Raw genomic sequence first — 16,143 nt, 5'->3', positions numbered from 1 at the left:
TGTAAATGTCGCTCCATCTGAAAGCAGGTGATGGCGATTTACTACTAATCAAGGAACCGGCTTTACTGACGAGATGCGCCTAACAATGTCATGCGATATATTGCCCAGCCCTAGTTAAAGGGTAATTGTTTCAAGTCACGAAACAGGTTTGTGTTGTTGCCTAACTTTGATGGCACGTATCTTTGGCAGTTTGCAGTGCAGGTTGCAATATTAAAGGGCACCTATTATGCCCCTTTTCACAAGATGTAAAATAAGTCAAAATACCCAACAGAGATCATTTTTTACAGCATGTTTCAATTGTCATTTTTTGGGGCTCAGAAAAGCACCGTTTTAGTGTGTATCCCTTTAAATGCAAATTAACTGCTGCTGCCGGTCCAGGGGGCGGAGCCTCACGAGCTCGCACTAAGAGCCAGGACAATCTCATCTGATTATATCAAAACAGAAACTCTCAGTAGTGGTGTTCATTTCGACTCGGGAGTCACACAGTAATGCCCACAGAGCCAGAGAATATATGCTGTATGGAGATGGAACAGGAATAGTTTAGTTTAATTACGGTTATTTGTCATCTGCTTTTATCCACTATTAATACAAGCCTGCTGTAGCAGACCCCGTCTGAATGATGACCAAAATATACTGATGAGTTCAATTAAGTTTATTGTACCTCACACAAAAGATGAAGCCTTAGTTTTACTCCAGAAAATCACTGTAAGAGCCGAATAAACAGTATATAAGTGTGCATTAAAGTCTTATCCATAATCTCTCTCTCTCTCTCTCTCTCTCTCTCTCTCTCTCTCTCTCTCTCTCTCTCTCTCTCTCTCTCTCTCTCTCTCTCTCTCTCTCTCTCTCTCTCTCTCTCTCATTATCATTGAACATACACAGCGAAATACACAAAACACTCGTTAGAACTAACAGTAAACAAATATATACACACCTTTTCAGTGGGTGCTTAACCCTCTGGGGTCTGAGGTGTTTTTGGGGTCCTTGAGATGTTCTGACATGCCCTGACATTTGTGCTTTTTTCAGTTGCTTATAAACATATTAATGGCAAAAAAAAATTACACACTATTTAGCACAAACAGGGCTACCATAATATGTGAGCAACAAGAATGTACATGTCTGCATTTTTGAGAGAATAATGTTTATGCGTGGTTATTGAAAAAACTAAAAACTAAAGTTTCTGAAATAAGGCCATAAAACACATACTAAATATGTGCCAATAAGACTTTTGTCTAATAGATGTCATTGCCTAGTGTTTTTTTCTTCAAAATGATGTGAAAATCACCCTGCCTAATCATTCACATAACACAATACATTGATTTGAATTTTGCAAAGCACTTTCTGTTTGGAAAGGCAATATGCGGAGTGGGCGTCACATATCATGCATATTTAGTGGTTCACACCTTAGGAGACAATGGGGCCTTTATACTTAATTAGCCATTCATTCAGGTGAGTCACTGAGCCACAAGAATGCAAGAGCAACAGTTGGAAGCATCTCAATTCTTTTTTATTTTTCCACATATTGTGCTTGCAATTTGGCCTATAATATCCAAGGAAAACATGTCTAGTAATTGTGCAGTTAATTCTCATACTGTATTTTCAGTTTTGGAATATTTATCCTCTCCCCAAATTTGTCACTAATAAAACACAATAAAAATTATTTAAAGAAAAGGCTTATATTTACCTTTTAATAGTTTGTTTACATCTACCTTGTAAATATATTTTTTTATTAAAAAGGTTACAATTACAACAACAATTCAAGTGTAATCTTTCTTTGTAAAAACTAAAGTATACATTTTATCATACATATTTCAAAGTTAAAAAGGTTACAACAACAATAATTACAATTTAACAATATTTCAAGTGTACTCTTTCTTTGTAAAAAAAAAAAAGATTATAGGCCTACATTTTATCTATGTATTCATTACTTTGAATATAGCCAACATTGGAACAGCTAACATCTTAGTTGATGACTTTATTTTTGACAAAAATAGTAGGCTATTTTATATATAGAAATTGCTAAACAAAAGCTTATTTGATGTGGCAGTATATTCTACAGTAAAAACTGTACCCAAATCTACTAAACAAAATGTTGTCTTTCATATTTCGCCTGACTAACGTTGTTTTCATGAAATATTAGTGCATATTGTTAATTTGCCGTTTAATACGTTGCTTATACAAATAGCCTACATTTTATTCAAACATATTTCAGTCGATTTTTACTCATCTCAGTATAGCAATACAGTTTGCTAAAACAACATCATTCATTCACACACGCAATTTAAATTTAACTTCTGGCAAAGATGAAGTTGATGATAGGCTATTGACTCGCGATCTTCGCAGTAGGCTAGTGAACGCACCGGAGAAATGCACATTTATTAGGCTACATAGTTTTTTTTGTTTTGGATGGTTTTGTTTAGAACCAGCTTTCTGTAAATATATTTTTTTTTTTTTAGACATGTGAGGCGAGTAGGCTTCATGATGATCTCCAGTTCAGATCTTATGTTGTGATTGCTAGCCTATCCAGGAAATTTGTTAATGAAAAAAATATTAAAATTAAGATACAATTGATACAAAACGAAATTCGTTTTAAAGAAAGGATTTGTACTTTCTGTTTTGAGGTCTCTGTGAATGTTTGAAAGTATTTTAGTGCTTAGAGCGCTCGCGTCCATAATGGAGAACTGTCACGTAATATTGTTTTTTTCCTCATAAATGCGAACACGAAAAATAAAAGACAAAAGACTTTTAAGTAAAACTTACTCCGAAATTGTGTCCTCGGCGGAATTCGCTCTTCAATATGCTGCCGTTCGTCGTCTGTTACAATCTTCCTCTGAGGAAACAACCCGGTATCGTGCATTCTTCGTCGCTGTCCAGAATCATCTGAAGGGCGTCTTTATTACCGGAGAAGCGTGCCATACTCAAAACGCGATGAACTATCAGTAAGTCTGATAGAAACTGTGTTTTTATGGCATTGATCAGGGGGCGTATGCGATGCATACTAGATCACCTAAACTATTTACATGTGAATCGCGCCGGGGGCGGGGCGCCCGCAGCTGATTATAAAGATAATGAGGCAGAAGGAAAAACGGTACCTCTCCTTGCTTTCAAACGGATTACATGAGTTGAAAACATTTGTGTTTTATATAAATTACTTCATTTAAAATAAGAGATTTCAAGCTTCATAAAGACATAACTCACATGCCTGTGTGAGAAGTATTCGCTGAGTTATGATTCATTTTCGGACGCGTTTCAGAATGGACTACACGGACAGAGAGAAGGCAGAACCTAGCTTCGTGTTTATTTTTCTTTATTTGGCAAAAAGCACCACACTTTGTTTTTATTGTGAGTATACACAAAAATAATACACATTTAACAGGATCGATTGATGTATGAAACTCCTATGGAAAATCAAAGTCAACAGGAGTATTTATGAGTTTCTTTTACACTGATAAAAAAAAAGCGAGCTGGTATCGCCGGCGATACCGTAGACCTCAGGGGGTTAATCAACTGGTAAATTGTATATCAACGACTGGATGAGCTGTCATAAAGTGCGCGCTCTCACTTTCATTTTTGCCGTGATCAGTAACGTTAGGCCTGTCGCTCCGGAGACTGTAAGCTGGATCACGAACAGTACAGATCCATCCTCGAGTAACAACGAGAGTAAATGAAGACTAAGTTCATTCTTACATCCAACAACAAAACACCTCAATCGCTTAGGAGACATTCTTGTCTACAGTTGCTCCAGCGTGGAAACAATGGCGAACTGTGTCCAGCTCACTCAGGGCGGGTCTATCCTCAAACTGCAGTGTCAGTCAACAGTCGTGGGAGGGGCCTGTGCAAAGTGACGTCACATTGCCCTGAATCTGAGAACAGCTCGTTCTGAGACAGTACTTATGATTTATGGGGATTTAAAAAAAAGCACTTGGTGGATTTTTATCATTATAGGGTGGTTGTGTACACACACTGCCAACACACATTTATGTTCAAACACCATGTAAAAGTGAATTTTGCATAATAGGTGCCCTTTAATAACATTACATGTTTTGTCTCTTAGAAATGCACAATTGACAGTAGCTTGAGTTAACTGGTCGTAGCTTGAGCTGGGATGCAGATGTAAATTTGTTCATTAACAACAACAGTAACATCTGTAAAGATTTCAACAACCTCATTTTTATGTGGTTTTATTAAAATTAACCTTTAATCTTTTTGTCGCTCGGCCCTAGTTGTAATTGTCATTTTGCTTGGTTAAGAATTGGTTGCTGAACGAGGTAGAAGTGCTTGTGAGCACAGAGGAGGCCCGCCGACATCTACAGGACCTACTGGAGGACAGGAAAATGCTAGCAGAGGAGATCGCTCAGCTTCGCCAGCAGATGGAGGCAGGAGAGAGACCTGTAGCCAAAGTCCGGGTGAGATTTACACACACCATGTTCAGCATGAAATACTAACATACTGCTTACTACATTTGTGTCAGGGCTTTGTAACAGTGCTTGCAAGGCAGACCCATAAAACAAAACCCATGAGACTTTTGTTCATCTTCGGAACTAAAATGATGTATGATTTATGGGTCGTATGAATTGAGTGGTTTAATCCAAGTCTTCTGAAAAGACATGCTTTATGATGAACCTCATTAATTCTTGTGCTTCATGCACACACATTTGAGAAGGTAGGGTAATGTGCACATTATTTGACAATTAAGCACTGAGCTTGAGTTTAGATGCAGTTGTCAATTTATTATCATTAATAGCAGTGACGTACCACCTTTCTGTGAAAATAAGTGTTACAGTAAAGTGTTAGTACTACAGTAGATCCATATTTAATAATAATGGTGGTTTGCATGTCCCTCCCCTGTGAAGGCCGCCTCCTCTTCCCTTTACCTCAGTACAGATAAAATGTTGTGGGGATAATTCCGATTCGCATGGCTACGAAAAAAAAAAAACCCACTGTATTATACATTTTTAAGGTCAGACAAGTAGTTTGAGGGTTGATTTGTAAAGGACTACACACCTGCGCACATATATTCAAACGCGCATACCTTTGGACTGAACACGTAATGCGCATGTGCGTGACACCTGTGTTTTCGCGGGTTTGAGGTTTGCGCAGAGATAGCGGATTATCGTTTGCACCTTCGAACCTATTTCAGGGAGTGCGTTTTCGAGACACATGACCGTTAGAACGGTGTTGTGTTAGTGGCCCCTAAATTAATAACTGATGATCTTCGCAACGGAAGTGAATCAATCAAAACTAACTTTTGCTGGACAATAACTTTATCCTAGAGCTGTTGTAAACCCTAAACAATCTGTTACGGTAATTTCCTATTATCTCTGTAAAGCTGCTTTGAAACTATTGTTAAAAGCACTATATAAATGAAGGTGACTTGACTTGACTATTGGAGCGAATTCATAAATGGTCCTTGCGGTTCAAATGAGTAGTCCCGTTTTGTCCCACTTCTAGAGCTTTTGCCTTTTGATGTTTCTCATATGCAACAGACATGGCATTAGTCCCACTACCAAGTTTACCCAAATAAGCAGTGCAACCTCTAACAAAATGCAGCCGCACCGCCAGGAAAAAAGGTAGCAAAATGCAATTATTTAAAGAGACAGAGCCCTGCTTGGATTAAACTGCTTGATTTGTATGGAATACTTTTACAATGTTTTTATTGATTGATGTTTGAAAATGTTTATTACTTAGGCTTTCAATAGATCTACAAAAATTGTGAGAGAATATTAAAATGATTGACATGTTTTATGGGTTTGAAATGACATGGATGGATGGATGGATCTTAAATTTATAGATAGATGATAAATGAAAATTGACACACACCCTTTTGGGAGAACTATCTCTTTAAGATAGGGCTGTACTCAACCAAAGAAAATCTTGGTCGACTGAAGTCCTGAAATTTTCGACTAAAAATCGACTAAAATCGACTAAAAATGACGTTAGGAAAAAAAACGTTAAATTAATTAGATGTGCACTGTGCGCAGTACTTGGTAGCCTTGTTGTCCGCCTAAATGAATTATAAATAAACATAAACAACTAGTAGGCTATTTGCAGTATATTAAATCGGTTTTGACCTAATTATTTTGCACTGAAATGAGTCTGACACTTGAGTCTGTCAGCTCTGACAGCGCTGCATCACGTGCACCTGCGCAATATCATAGCTTATGATTTCCGAAAATAGTACTATGTTGTCAACTAGTGATATCATCACAAGAACTGTTGAGGAATATGCAACATAATTTAGACAATTATTTTTGTCATATGTTATAATAAGTTATTATTAGTCAGACACTATCATTTCACCGTGCATGTCCTCGCACCGAGCGAGGCTGATGAGCTTAACGTTAGCTTCGCAGCTGAGACACGAATAGACTATTAACTTAAAGCTTTTACTCTTAAACACAAAAGGCACGTCCACTTTAATAAAAAAAGAATATTTATTAAACAAACCAGATCAAGAGCAGAAACGAAATAAAGTGCATAACTGAAAAATAAAGCATCCTAGGCTCAAAACTAACACAACCAACAGCACAGCACAATTGCGCATTAGGCTCCAAATAAAAAATAAAAAAGTTAGGTTATCACACTAAAACATTGAAATATGCAAATTCTGATATGTTCATAGCTTACTCAAAACAGACAGGGCAAGCTAACGCAGACAAGTGAGCTTACCACTTTTACAGTAGATGATATGTCATGTTTGTCGTCAAGCTGTGGAAAACTGTTGCTTGCAAACTTTGCATTCGACCTTTTTCCTGTTATCAATTTTAACAAAATGCTGCCACACTGTCGATTTCTTTGTTGTTGACGTGTTAGAAGAGGACTGACTATTAAACGCTCTCACAATTAAATAAATAATATTCAGCATCAAACCTTCTACGCTCAACGCTCTCTCTTGGGTTGGACTAATCCAAAAAAGGTGAAAACAAGGGGGGTGTTTTGAAGACAGACTGTTACAGTGAAACAAGGGTATTCTGAAAACACTCCCATTAGCAGTTAGTGCTTTCCACCTGATGAAATGAGCGCGCCTCAGCGCGGCAAAACTGATGAAATAAACGCGGCAGAAAATCGACCAATCAGAATTTTGGTCGAACCAGAACGTATCGACCAACTAATCGACTAATCGACTAGGACAGTACAGCCCTACTTTAAGATCTATCTATCTATCTCCATCTTATCTATCTATAAGCCTCAGTCATTTGTCAGTGGCAGTTTGATGCATTTAAATGATTTATTTATTTTTCCTTTCTCAGCGTCGTACACTGACCATTTCAGAGTTGGAAGGCCAAGGTGATCTGGAAGCCTCCATCAGCAAGCAAGTTGAGAGTCTGGAGACCGAGATGGGGCTCAGGTCAGACATACTAAAACTGAACCACAGTGAATGTATACTCACGCTAGTTTTGGACTATCTGCATGGAGTGATGACAGTGAATGCAAATAAGTGTTGATTCATTTCTGTTCAATAACTGTGTAAAGTTTGTCAATTATGAAATGAGTTCAATTTGGCTATTAAGAAATGCAGATCTTCAGAAAGCTGTGATGTCATCATTCAGTTTAGGGCTGCACAATTAAATTCCACGATTACGTAATCGTTCAAAGCCGCGATTACAAAAGAAAATCCACTATGCGTGTATGTGTTTATAGCATGTTATGTTATGAGAGGCGAATCACAACTACTTCAGAAAACCAAGCACAATAGGAACTTTTAGGCAGTGACGTAAGTGTACGCTGAAATAAAAAGTCTTTCACCTCAGAAAACCGGACTTTCCTGTCATGTCAGCCGTTACACTGTGCTTGTTGCGCACACTCTTTCATGCGCAAATGCGGCAGCGCGTGCTGTGTATCGCTTCATTGTATATAAAGTGCAAAAGAAACTACGAGCATGCAACGTCGTTACGTTGTAAATTAGTAAATCACGAAATAAAAGTAAAATATCCATAAATCACGTTTCATTAACAGTTCTTGTTAGTATTGTGTATTCACCATGGTAACTGTCGTTTCCATATTAACCCCAAAATGCCACTTTTATTTTCATTTTGTGTTATTTTTTATATTTTTAAATGACTGTGGTGACATACCAACATTGTATTAACAAAGTTTGGGACTGCTATTTAATAGCTTTAGCATAGGCCTAATGTTTATTTATTAGTAGTCTTTACTATTAGTCATATTCTTACAATTTATGTGTATGTTAAGTAAAGGGGGACAGTACTTGTGTGTGTTCACAATTTTTGTGTAAACATGTATTATAATAAATATATTTGTATAAATATATATGTATGTATAAATTGTGATAATCGTAATTAGGGGTGTAACGATATTCAAACCGAACCAAAAAACCGCGATACACCACCAACAATACGTATCGCGATACTCTCATTGCGTACCGAGGACGGCCCGCCCCCTGCTGCCCCGGCCCATCCCCGGCTCAATGGACCTCATGTCTTAAAGCCCTATTCGCACGGGATTAGTATTACCTAGGGACCTCCGGTAATTTGTAATAATCGCGGAGGTCGTCTGTGATTTTTTTATCCCGTGCGAATCTGCCATGTCTGTAAAAATGTCTGTAAAAATTCCCCCGAAAATTACCTACCGTATTTCGGCCAACACAGGGGTCCTCTGATAATACCAGTCCCGTGCGAATCCCCATGTCTGTGATTTGGGCTGTTTTTCTGTGAGCCTATCGTTTCCTAAAGAACGTAATAACCATTATGGGCCGTTTAACAGTCCATTTTACGTCTGTATTAAAACTATAACAATAAAATCTCTCGATATGCCCTACTCCAATCCGATTATAGTTTTTCTCCAATAAAAACTATGAAGTGCTGCAAAAGAGAAAACAAACTACAGTAAAGACGTGATCCTGAAGCTCAACTCGGACCGTTGTCATGGAAACGTCAAATTAAGCATTTTGGCGCAACATGGAAGCTCTTTTGGAAAGTTTGGACGCTTTTTGTGGAAGTGTAACTTAGTAGTCTGTATCGTGGAGCAATTCTTTGCGCTAAGTGTCACCGTAAAGTTTTGCGCGATAACATCCAAGGAATCACCAAACCCGCTATTCGTCATCTGGCGCGCCGCGGCGGCATCAAGCGCATCTCCGGTCTGATCTACGAGGAGACTCGCGGAGTGTTGAAGGTGTTCCTGGAGAACGTGATCCGCGATGCCGTCACCTACACCGAGCACGCCAAGAGAAAGACCGTCACCGCCATGGATGTTGTGTACGTGCTGAAGAGACAGGACGTCCAATCGTCCATCCTGTAAGTATCTCAAGAAATCAAAGTGTAAAAGAGTAAAAATTATATAAAATGAAATAAACCAAATAAAATGAATAGAAGAACAAGCCTATCGCGACGTTTCGGTATTTATAATACCTTCTTCAGGCAGGCTTGTTGTAAATATGGACAAAGAATAAAAAAAAAAGAAGATATGTTATATATTTATACAATAATATGATATTCTATAGGCTAATATATATAATTTTTCTCTAATAAATTGGTTTTAAATAAGTTCTTTTTTTGAATTGCAATACTGCAGCGCGATCTTCGTTTCAGCACGTTCAGCTAGTGAAGTGTGAATGGGTGGGCGCGCGCTGTAAAGTCCGTAAACTCGAGGGAATTACGAATAGGGATGCACCGATGTGAAAATTGTGGCCGATACCGATAACCGATATTAATATTGCTGTTATGGCCGATACCGATATTTACCGATGTCTATCTCTGTATAGAAAACAAATTTTAATGATTATCAAATAAAGAGCTATTTTCCAAAACACTTTTTTTTTTTTTTTACTTTAGAAATTACTGATATTGGGCACCTTTACCTGTATGCAAAATATGTCACACATACGACACACATGCATTATATTGCATTGCATATAATGTGTGCTGGTCAACTTGTCTAAAATTAAGAAACCCTTAGAAAACAGGAAAAAAAAAAACAGGAACATTGTGTACAATTAAGATAGGCTACTTAATTTATTATTCCAATATCCAAATATGATACTAAATACCACAGGGAAAAGGGCTTCTATTTGTGACGTGCTGTCTTTGCGTTTGAACACTGCGCATTTTAAACAGGACACGCATTAGCTGAATAAATGTTAGCCAATACAAACATATTTATAGAAAACAGTTGACAATGAATAGACAGGAGTCCAATAATAGCATAACGAATCACTTATTCTAAAAATAATAACAAGTAGGCTATAAGACGAATCCGACATATGGGCTGTGTTAACAGTAAAACGTCTGTCATTTAAAGAATTTTAAAAACACGGATGGATAATACAAAATGCTTTCTGACATTTTGATAGGAAAAAAAAACAAGCAAGAACAAAATTTAAACTTAGCCCGTCAATTTTTCATTTTACAATTGTCTTCTCTCTCTGGGTGCGCGCGTCCGTGTTTGTGAGGGAGAGCTCGCGCAGCACTGATACAACGGTTGCCTACTTTTTAATCCATAAGTAACGAACGCGCTAGTTTTCATACAAAATAAATATGTAACATAATTAGGTAGGCTACTTTAGTTATTATTAACACAATAACGTAACACATGAAGGCTACGTTTCTCAACACTGAGAATGAATAAATAAACGTCTGTTTCTCCACTCGCGCTTATCAGTAATCCACAAATCACACATGCTGTCACTTTTGAGAAAAATCTAATTCGAACGGGTATTAAATATCAAGCAATATATTCAAATATCTACGAGTCAAAAAACGATCAATCAAAAATGTGTCATGAAGAGGGAAAAAACATAAGTCGCACTGGACTGCGTTAACAATGTTACTGACGGGACAGTTCTCTGTTATGCACGTCTGAAAGCGGCACTAAAAGACTGCTTTAAAACTTTCACAGAGACCTCAAACAGAAAGCACAAAGCCTGTCTTTAAATTTAATTTCATTTTGTATTAATTGTATCTTAATTTTGATCAATGTTTCATCAAAAATAAATAAGAAGTAAATATTAGAAAATATTTAATCAGGACATGGAGGCGACGGCGCCTGAACTGAAGCGCGTCTCAAATGAACCGAAACCTACCTGCCTCACAGACCTGAGACATAGAAAGCTTGAAACATCTATTTTTAAACAGAACAATTCAAAACGAAAGAAAACAGACTGTTCTCTGCTTATGTCATCTGTATGAAATGTGTATTTCTCTCAGGCGCATTCACTACTGCTAAGATCGCGAGTCAGCATCGTCAACTTCATCTTCAACTTCACACGTCAAATATCGGCCTGTTCACATCGGCCCTATTTTGACATCGGAACGATACCGATGTGTAAAAAAAATGACCATATCGGCCGATATTATATCGGCGGCCGATATATCGTGCACCCCTAATTACGAACATTTATTTGCCCGTGTGAACGAGCCACCAAAAACACAGACGTCAGGGGATAATTTCTTAATTACAGAGGTCCAGGGGTAATACTAATCCCGTGCGAATAGGGCTTATGACAGAATTTGTTCATTAAACCACTGTGAAAAAAAAGCAGCAGCAATTTTAGCTTTCTAAACCCCCCACCCCACCGAACCGAACCGAGATGTCAATACCGAACCGTCAGTTTTGTGTATCGTTACACCCCTAATCGTAATTAATAATCGCAATTACAATTTCAAGGGAATAATCGGCAATTATGATTTTTGTCATAATCATGCAGCCCTAATTCAGTTCTAATCCAATAGTGTCAGTGCAGTCAAATCAATATTTCTGAATATTAAGTGTACCCGACTCAGCAAGTCAAAGCGTTAGTGGAGAGGAATCCAAACTCCATCTAGTGACAAAAATGGAGAAAAAACAGGCTCACTTGAGGGATCAGTTCTCCTGACCAAATTAAAGAACATGCTTTGATTATGATTCCAGGTTGCATCAGAACTCAGATTGTGGATTGATATGATTTCAGAATATTTCATCTAGCTCCTTCTGCCAGGGTGGTAAAAAAAAGAGGAATCAGTTGCAGGAATAAGTGATTTATTGGATATCAAGGGCACACAAAATCAGGAACACAATGAGGAATAGTGAGGCCACAGTCAGAAGGGGGATCAGGAAGGATTCCAGCCAGAAACGATGGAGTGCTACATCAGCCCAACAGGATGCGTCGGATAAGGGAAATGTCAGAGCAGATCCAAACAGCAACGCTGGGGGAGAAATGAGTACAGTCTCCAGAGTGAACCTGGAGAGTAGAGGTAGGGACTTGGTGGTGGTAGCTGGAATCCTTTGGGGCTGGTGGGCAGGGAAGATCCAAAAAGGAGCAGGAAGGGAGCAACAAGAAGGATGAGATCTGGCAGCCAAATCGGACAGTGGAGCTGGGAGGAAAAAACTAACCAGACGGGAGCTCAAAAACATGGCTAGAAGAACAGGAAAAAAATAACCAAATCTCAAAAACTTCAGATAAATGGTAGGAAGACAAGACTAAGACTAAAGCTACAGAGATTGATCTGGCACATGACAGAAAACAAGAGGAATATAAAGGGTGAGAAACGAACTTAAACGGTGCAAGCCATTATGAGATAAGGTAACGAGGGGCGGAGTGACAATAGAGCACAGGAAGCAAAATTGTTCAAGCAAAGGACACATCACAAACAAACCCTGAGCTGATCAGACTGGCATCCTGACACCTTCTGCTTGAATCAGGATAGATTTGAATGCATCACACCAGCATTTTGTGGGAGAAGTTGTTGAAGCTGGCCATAGGAGTTTGCGCACAGGACTTGTCTGGATGGCCTCCGCTAGGGAAATCTGTGCCGAGGGTTGTCTAGTTGACGAGGTGTTCGCAGTGGATCTTTCTCTTGGGATTGTCTAGTTGTCATGGTCATCGCTGTCATTCATGGCTGTGTTGTGGTTTTCTCTGCGTTGCAGGCCCACCATCTGGTCTGGATACCAGACCTGGTTTACTAAAGTAACCTTGGGGTCAGGGTGAGACAGGCAGACTAATATAATGCCATTCCTCTTATGATGAATCGGGGTCAGGGTGAGACAGACTAATATATTGCCATTCCTCTTACGATGAATCAAGATCATCCAATGTAATGGGAAGTGTTCCTGTTTCCGGTTGACCTAATATATGCTGCCTAACAATACTGTAAGGGATTTTGATATAATAATGTGATAGTGTTATGTGTATCTTTAATTTAGATTTAAACTCACAGTGTGTCTGCATCCCGAACAATGCTAGAAAGACTGTTCCAGAGTTTGGGCACTAAATAGGAAAAGGATCTACCTCACGCTATCGTTTTTGTTGTTATAGGTATTATCAACTGACCTGAATTGAGACTGCAACAAATATAATGCGATAGGAGCTAAACAATTCAGGGTTTTGTAATTAATCAGCAATATTTTAAAATGTATACAGTGTTTAATAGGGAGCCAATGTAGTGTTGAAATATTTGACTATGGTGGCTGGTGTCTCTATTTGCATGTACCGTAAAATAGAATCTCTAACTAAGGCACTTTCAAAAGGTTTCTCTGTGGGGGCTCTGCAGCTGGAACCTAACAATGTACTGGGCTTGCTAAGCTAGCTGCTTTCAGAGCTGTATCTAATGCCCTTGCATTCTTACTATCCTTGATTAAAGTCTCTAATTCTGAAATCTTATCTTTCAGCCCATTTCCCTGCACTGTTCCGCTGCATGTGAAACCCTTGCCGCTGACAGAAGGTTATGAACGTGAGAGCTTAGGGTTCCGTTTGGGACAGAACCTATGTATAATGGCCAACAACTGTGTGTGCTGAATTTCATTAAATAAAAAAGCATTAGTTTGCATTACCATAGCAGCACTATTTAAGCTATCAAGAGCCCTATCACAGTTTTACATTAGCAGTGTCTTATCATTAGGCAAACTCTGACGTTCAATATTATGATTGCTTGATATCTTACCTGTTGGAAAAAAGGCCATCTCATTTCACCATTTCTGAAAAGCCAACAACAAAAGATGTTGATACAAGTTGTATATGCGCTCTGTCATTTTAAACTATTCTCTGAAATGGCTTGCTTTTTAAAGGGATAGTTCAGCCAAATTTGAAAATTCATATTGTTATGAAACCTGTATTACTTTTTTCTTTTTTTTTTTTATATAAAGTCTACACACCCCTGTTAAAATCACAGCTTTTTTTATATAAAAAATAACGCAATCAGGTTTTTTTTTCCTTTTAAAGTTTCCATTTGTTACCAGAATTTTGTTGTTTTCAATATATTACAAGTAAAAAAAGATCTGATATGAGTTTACTTTTTCATGATTTTTGTTGTTGTTGCTGCTTTTATTTGGTTCATCTTGGGTCTGGCAGAAAGTAACAAGAACGTGAATGTAGTAATACGGTATAAATAATATAGATGCATGTACACATATACATATAACATACAACCATACCTTAATTCAGATTAAGATTTTTTTTATATATAAGCTAAGTATAATTATACACATACCAGAAAAAAAAAAAAACCCATTGACAGGAAGGAGGGTGAGCTGCTGTCTTCCTTCCAATTCATAAGAATTAGTCACCTAGCCAGTAGAGTTGCAAAGGCTACACTGTCAGCCTCCAATGTGTTTATTTCAACAGATTCTAGCAAGATACCAAACAATACTGTTAAGGGGTTGGGGTCTATTGGTAAAGATAAACGTAAATGAGACAATCCTTAATGAATGTTTAACTATATAAGTATTCTTAAGGGGAATTAGTACAAATAGTAAGAATTGTAAATTTGCTGGAGTTCAAAAGACAGCTTCCGATAGTACCCACTGAGACTGAGATTTTTGCAAATCCTGCTGCACCCAAAATAACAGATTCCTAATGTTTGCTGCCCAATAATATTTGGTAGAGCCAGGCCACCCAAATACTTTGGTTTCATAAGATGTCTTTAATTCATTCGTTTTGATATTCCGCTGCAAGACCGTAAAAAAGGATTTTGGAATAAATATAGGAAGGCACTGGAAAATATATAAAAATTTAGGAAGTACATTGATTTTGATGAGATTCACCATTTCTATCAAAGAAAGAGGGAAACATCTCCAGGACACGAAGAGAGACTTAACATGATTATAGAGAGGACTAATGTTGGCTTTGAATGGGTCAGAATTTACGGGTCATCTGAATCCCCAGGTATTTAAAACTATTACTGACAACCTTGAACTGAAAATCTGAATATGAATTCTGAAAGGAAGATGTTCAATGGGAACAGTTCACTATTACAGAAATTTTGTTTGTATCCTGAAAAACTACTAAAGATATCTAGAATAGAAAAAATGAGGAACTGAAATAAGAGGGTTAGACAAGAGAAGGTCATCTGCATATAAAGAAACATTTTGCGCTATACCTGCACGGGTGATACCACAGACCTGTGCACTGGACCGTAGGGCAATTGCAAGGGGTTTAATGCTATGGCAAATAACAATGGGTAAAGGTGACAACCTTGTCTTGTGCCCTGTTGTATTCTGAAATGCTCTGAAAGGACATTATTAGTACGTACAGAAGCTTTAGGGGCCGCATATAAAATTAATTGAAATTGTGTTTTACATCTCAAAAAGCTGCAGTTTTAACGGATGTGTAAACTTTTAAATCCACTGTGTATATCTTTCTTTAAACTCTTTCAGGAGTGCTCAGATAGCTGACCTGCAGCAGAAGGTTCTGGATGCGGATAATGAGGGGCGAATGAAACAGCGCTGGGATTCTATCACAACCATCGTAGAGGCCAAGAGTGCCCTGAAGGTCCTTATGGCTGAGGTGAAGGCAAAATTTTCTCACATTTGAGGATTTTTATATATTTTTTGGTCTAAGCACTGAAGCTGCTGTTTGTACTAGGACTGTGAATCTTTAGGTAGACATCGATTTGATTCACGATTTATAGGTTTTCGATTCAAGAATGATTTTTGCAAATTCAGAACGATTTGATTCGAGGTGATTCACAATGCATTTCGATTAATGATTCGATTCTGCATTAAGTGCATTCATAAGATTATTTAAATGAGGATCAAACTACAGGAGTCTTCGGCCGATTTATCCCTGATCAAGCCCTCTCAACAATCTAAGAAAAATCTTGTCCAGGTCATTGGTTTGTTCGGCCCAGATTATCTGGGAATGTGAGGCATTTTCAGATCAAATCTTAAATCAATAAAATGTTATATTGCAGTGTTTCCCACAGGATTTTGTGAAAC

The 16,143-nt window shown here is 38.0% G+C and overlaps 1 protein-coding gene across 1 annotated transcript in view; it reads left to right on the top strand.

Annotated features, from left to right (window-relative positions):
• kif4 (kinesin family member 4) overlaps positions 1-16,143 on the top strand; it is a 121,893-nt gene that overhangs the window by 85,514 nt on the left and 20,236 nt on the right. Inside the window, exons 21-23 of the mRNA XM_084386917.1 lie at positions 4,248-4,403; positions 7,248-7,345; positions 15,583-15,712. Coding sequence (XP_084243043.1) covers positions 4,248-4,403; positions 7,248-7,345; positions 15,583-15,712 — 384 coding nt within the window. The remainder of the gene's footprint in view (positions 1-4,247; positions 4,404-7,247; positions 7,346-15,582; positions 15,713-16,143) is intronic.

Source organism: Rutilus rutilus, assembly GCF_951802725.1.
Source record: "Rutilus rutilus genome assembly, chromosome: 18".
NCBI lineage: Eukaryota > Metazoa > Chordata > Actinopteri > Cypriniformes > Leuciscidae > Rutilus > Rutilus rutilus.
The sequence above is the reverse complement of the archived record's forward strand: the minus strand, read 5'-3'. Positions and strand labels throughout refer to the sequence as shown.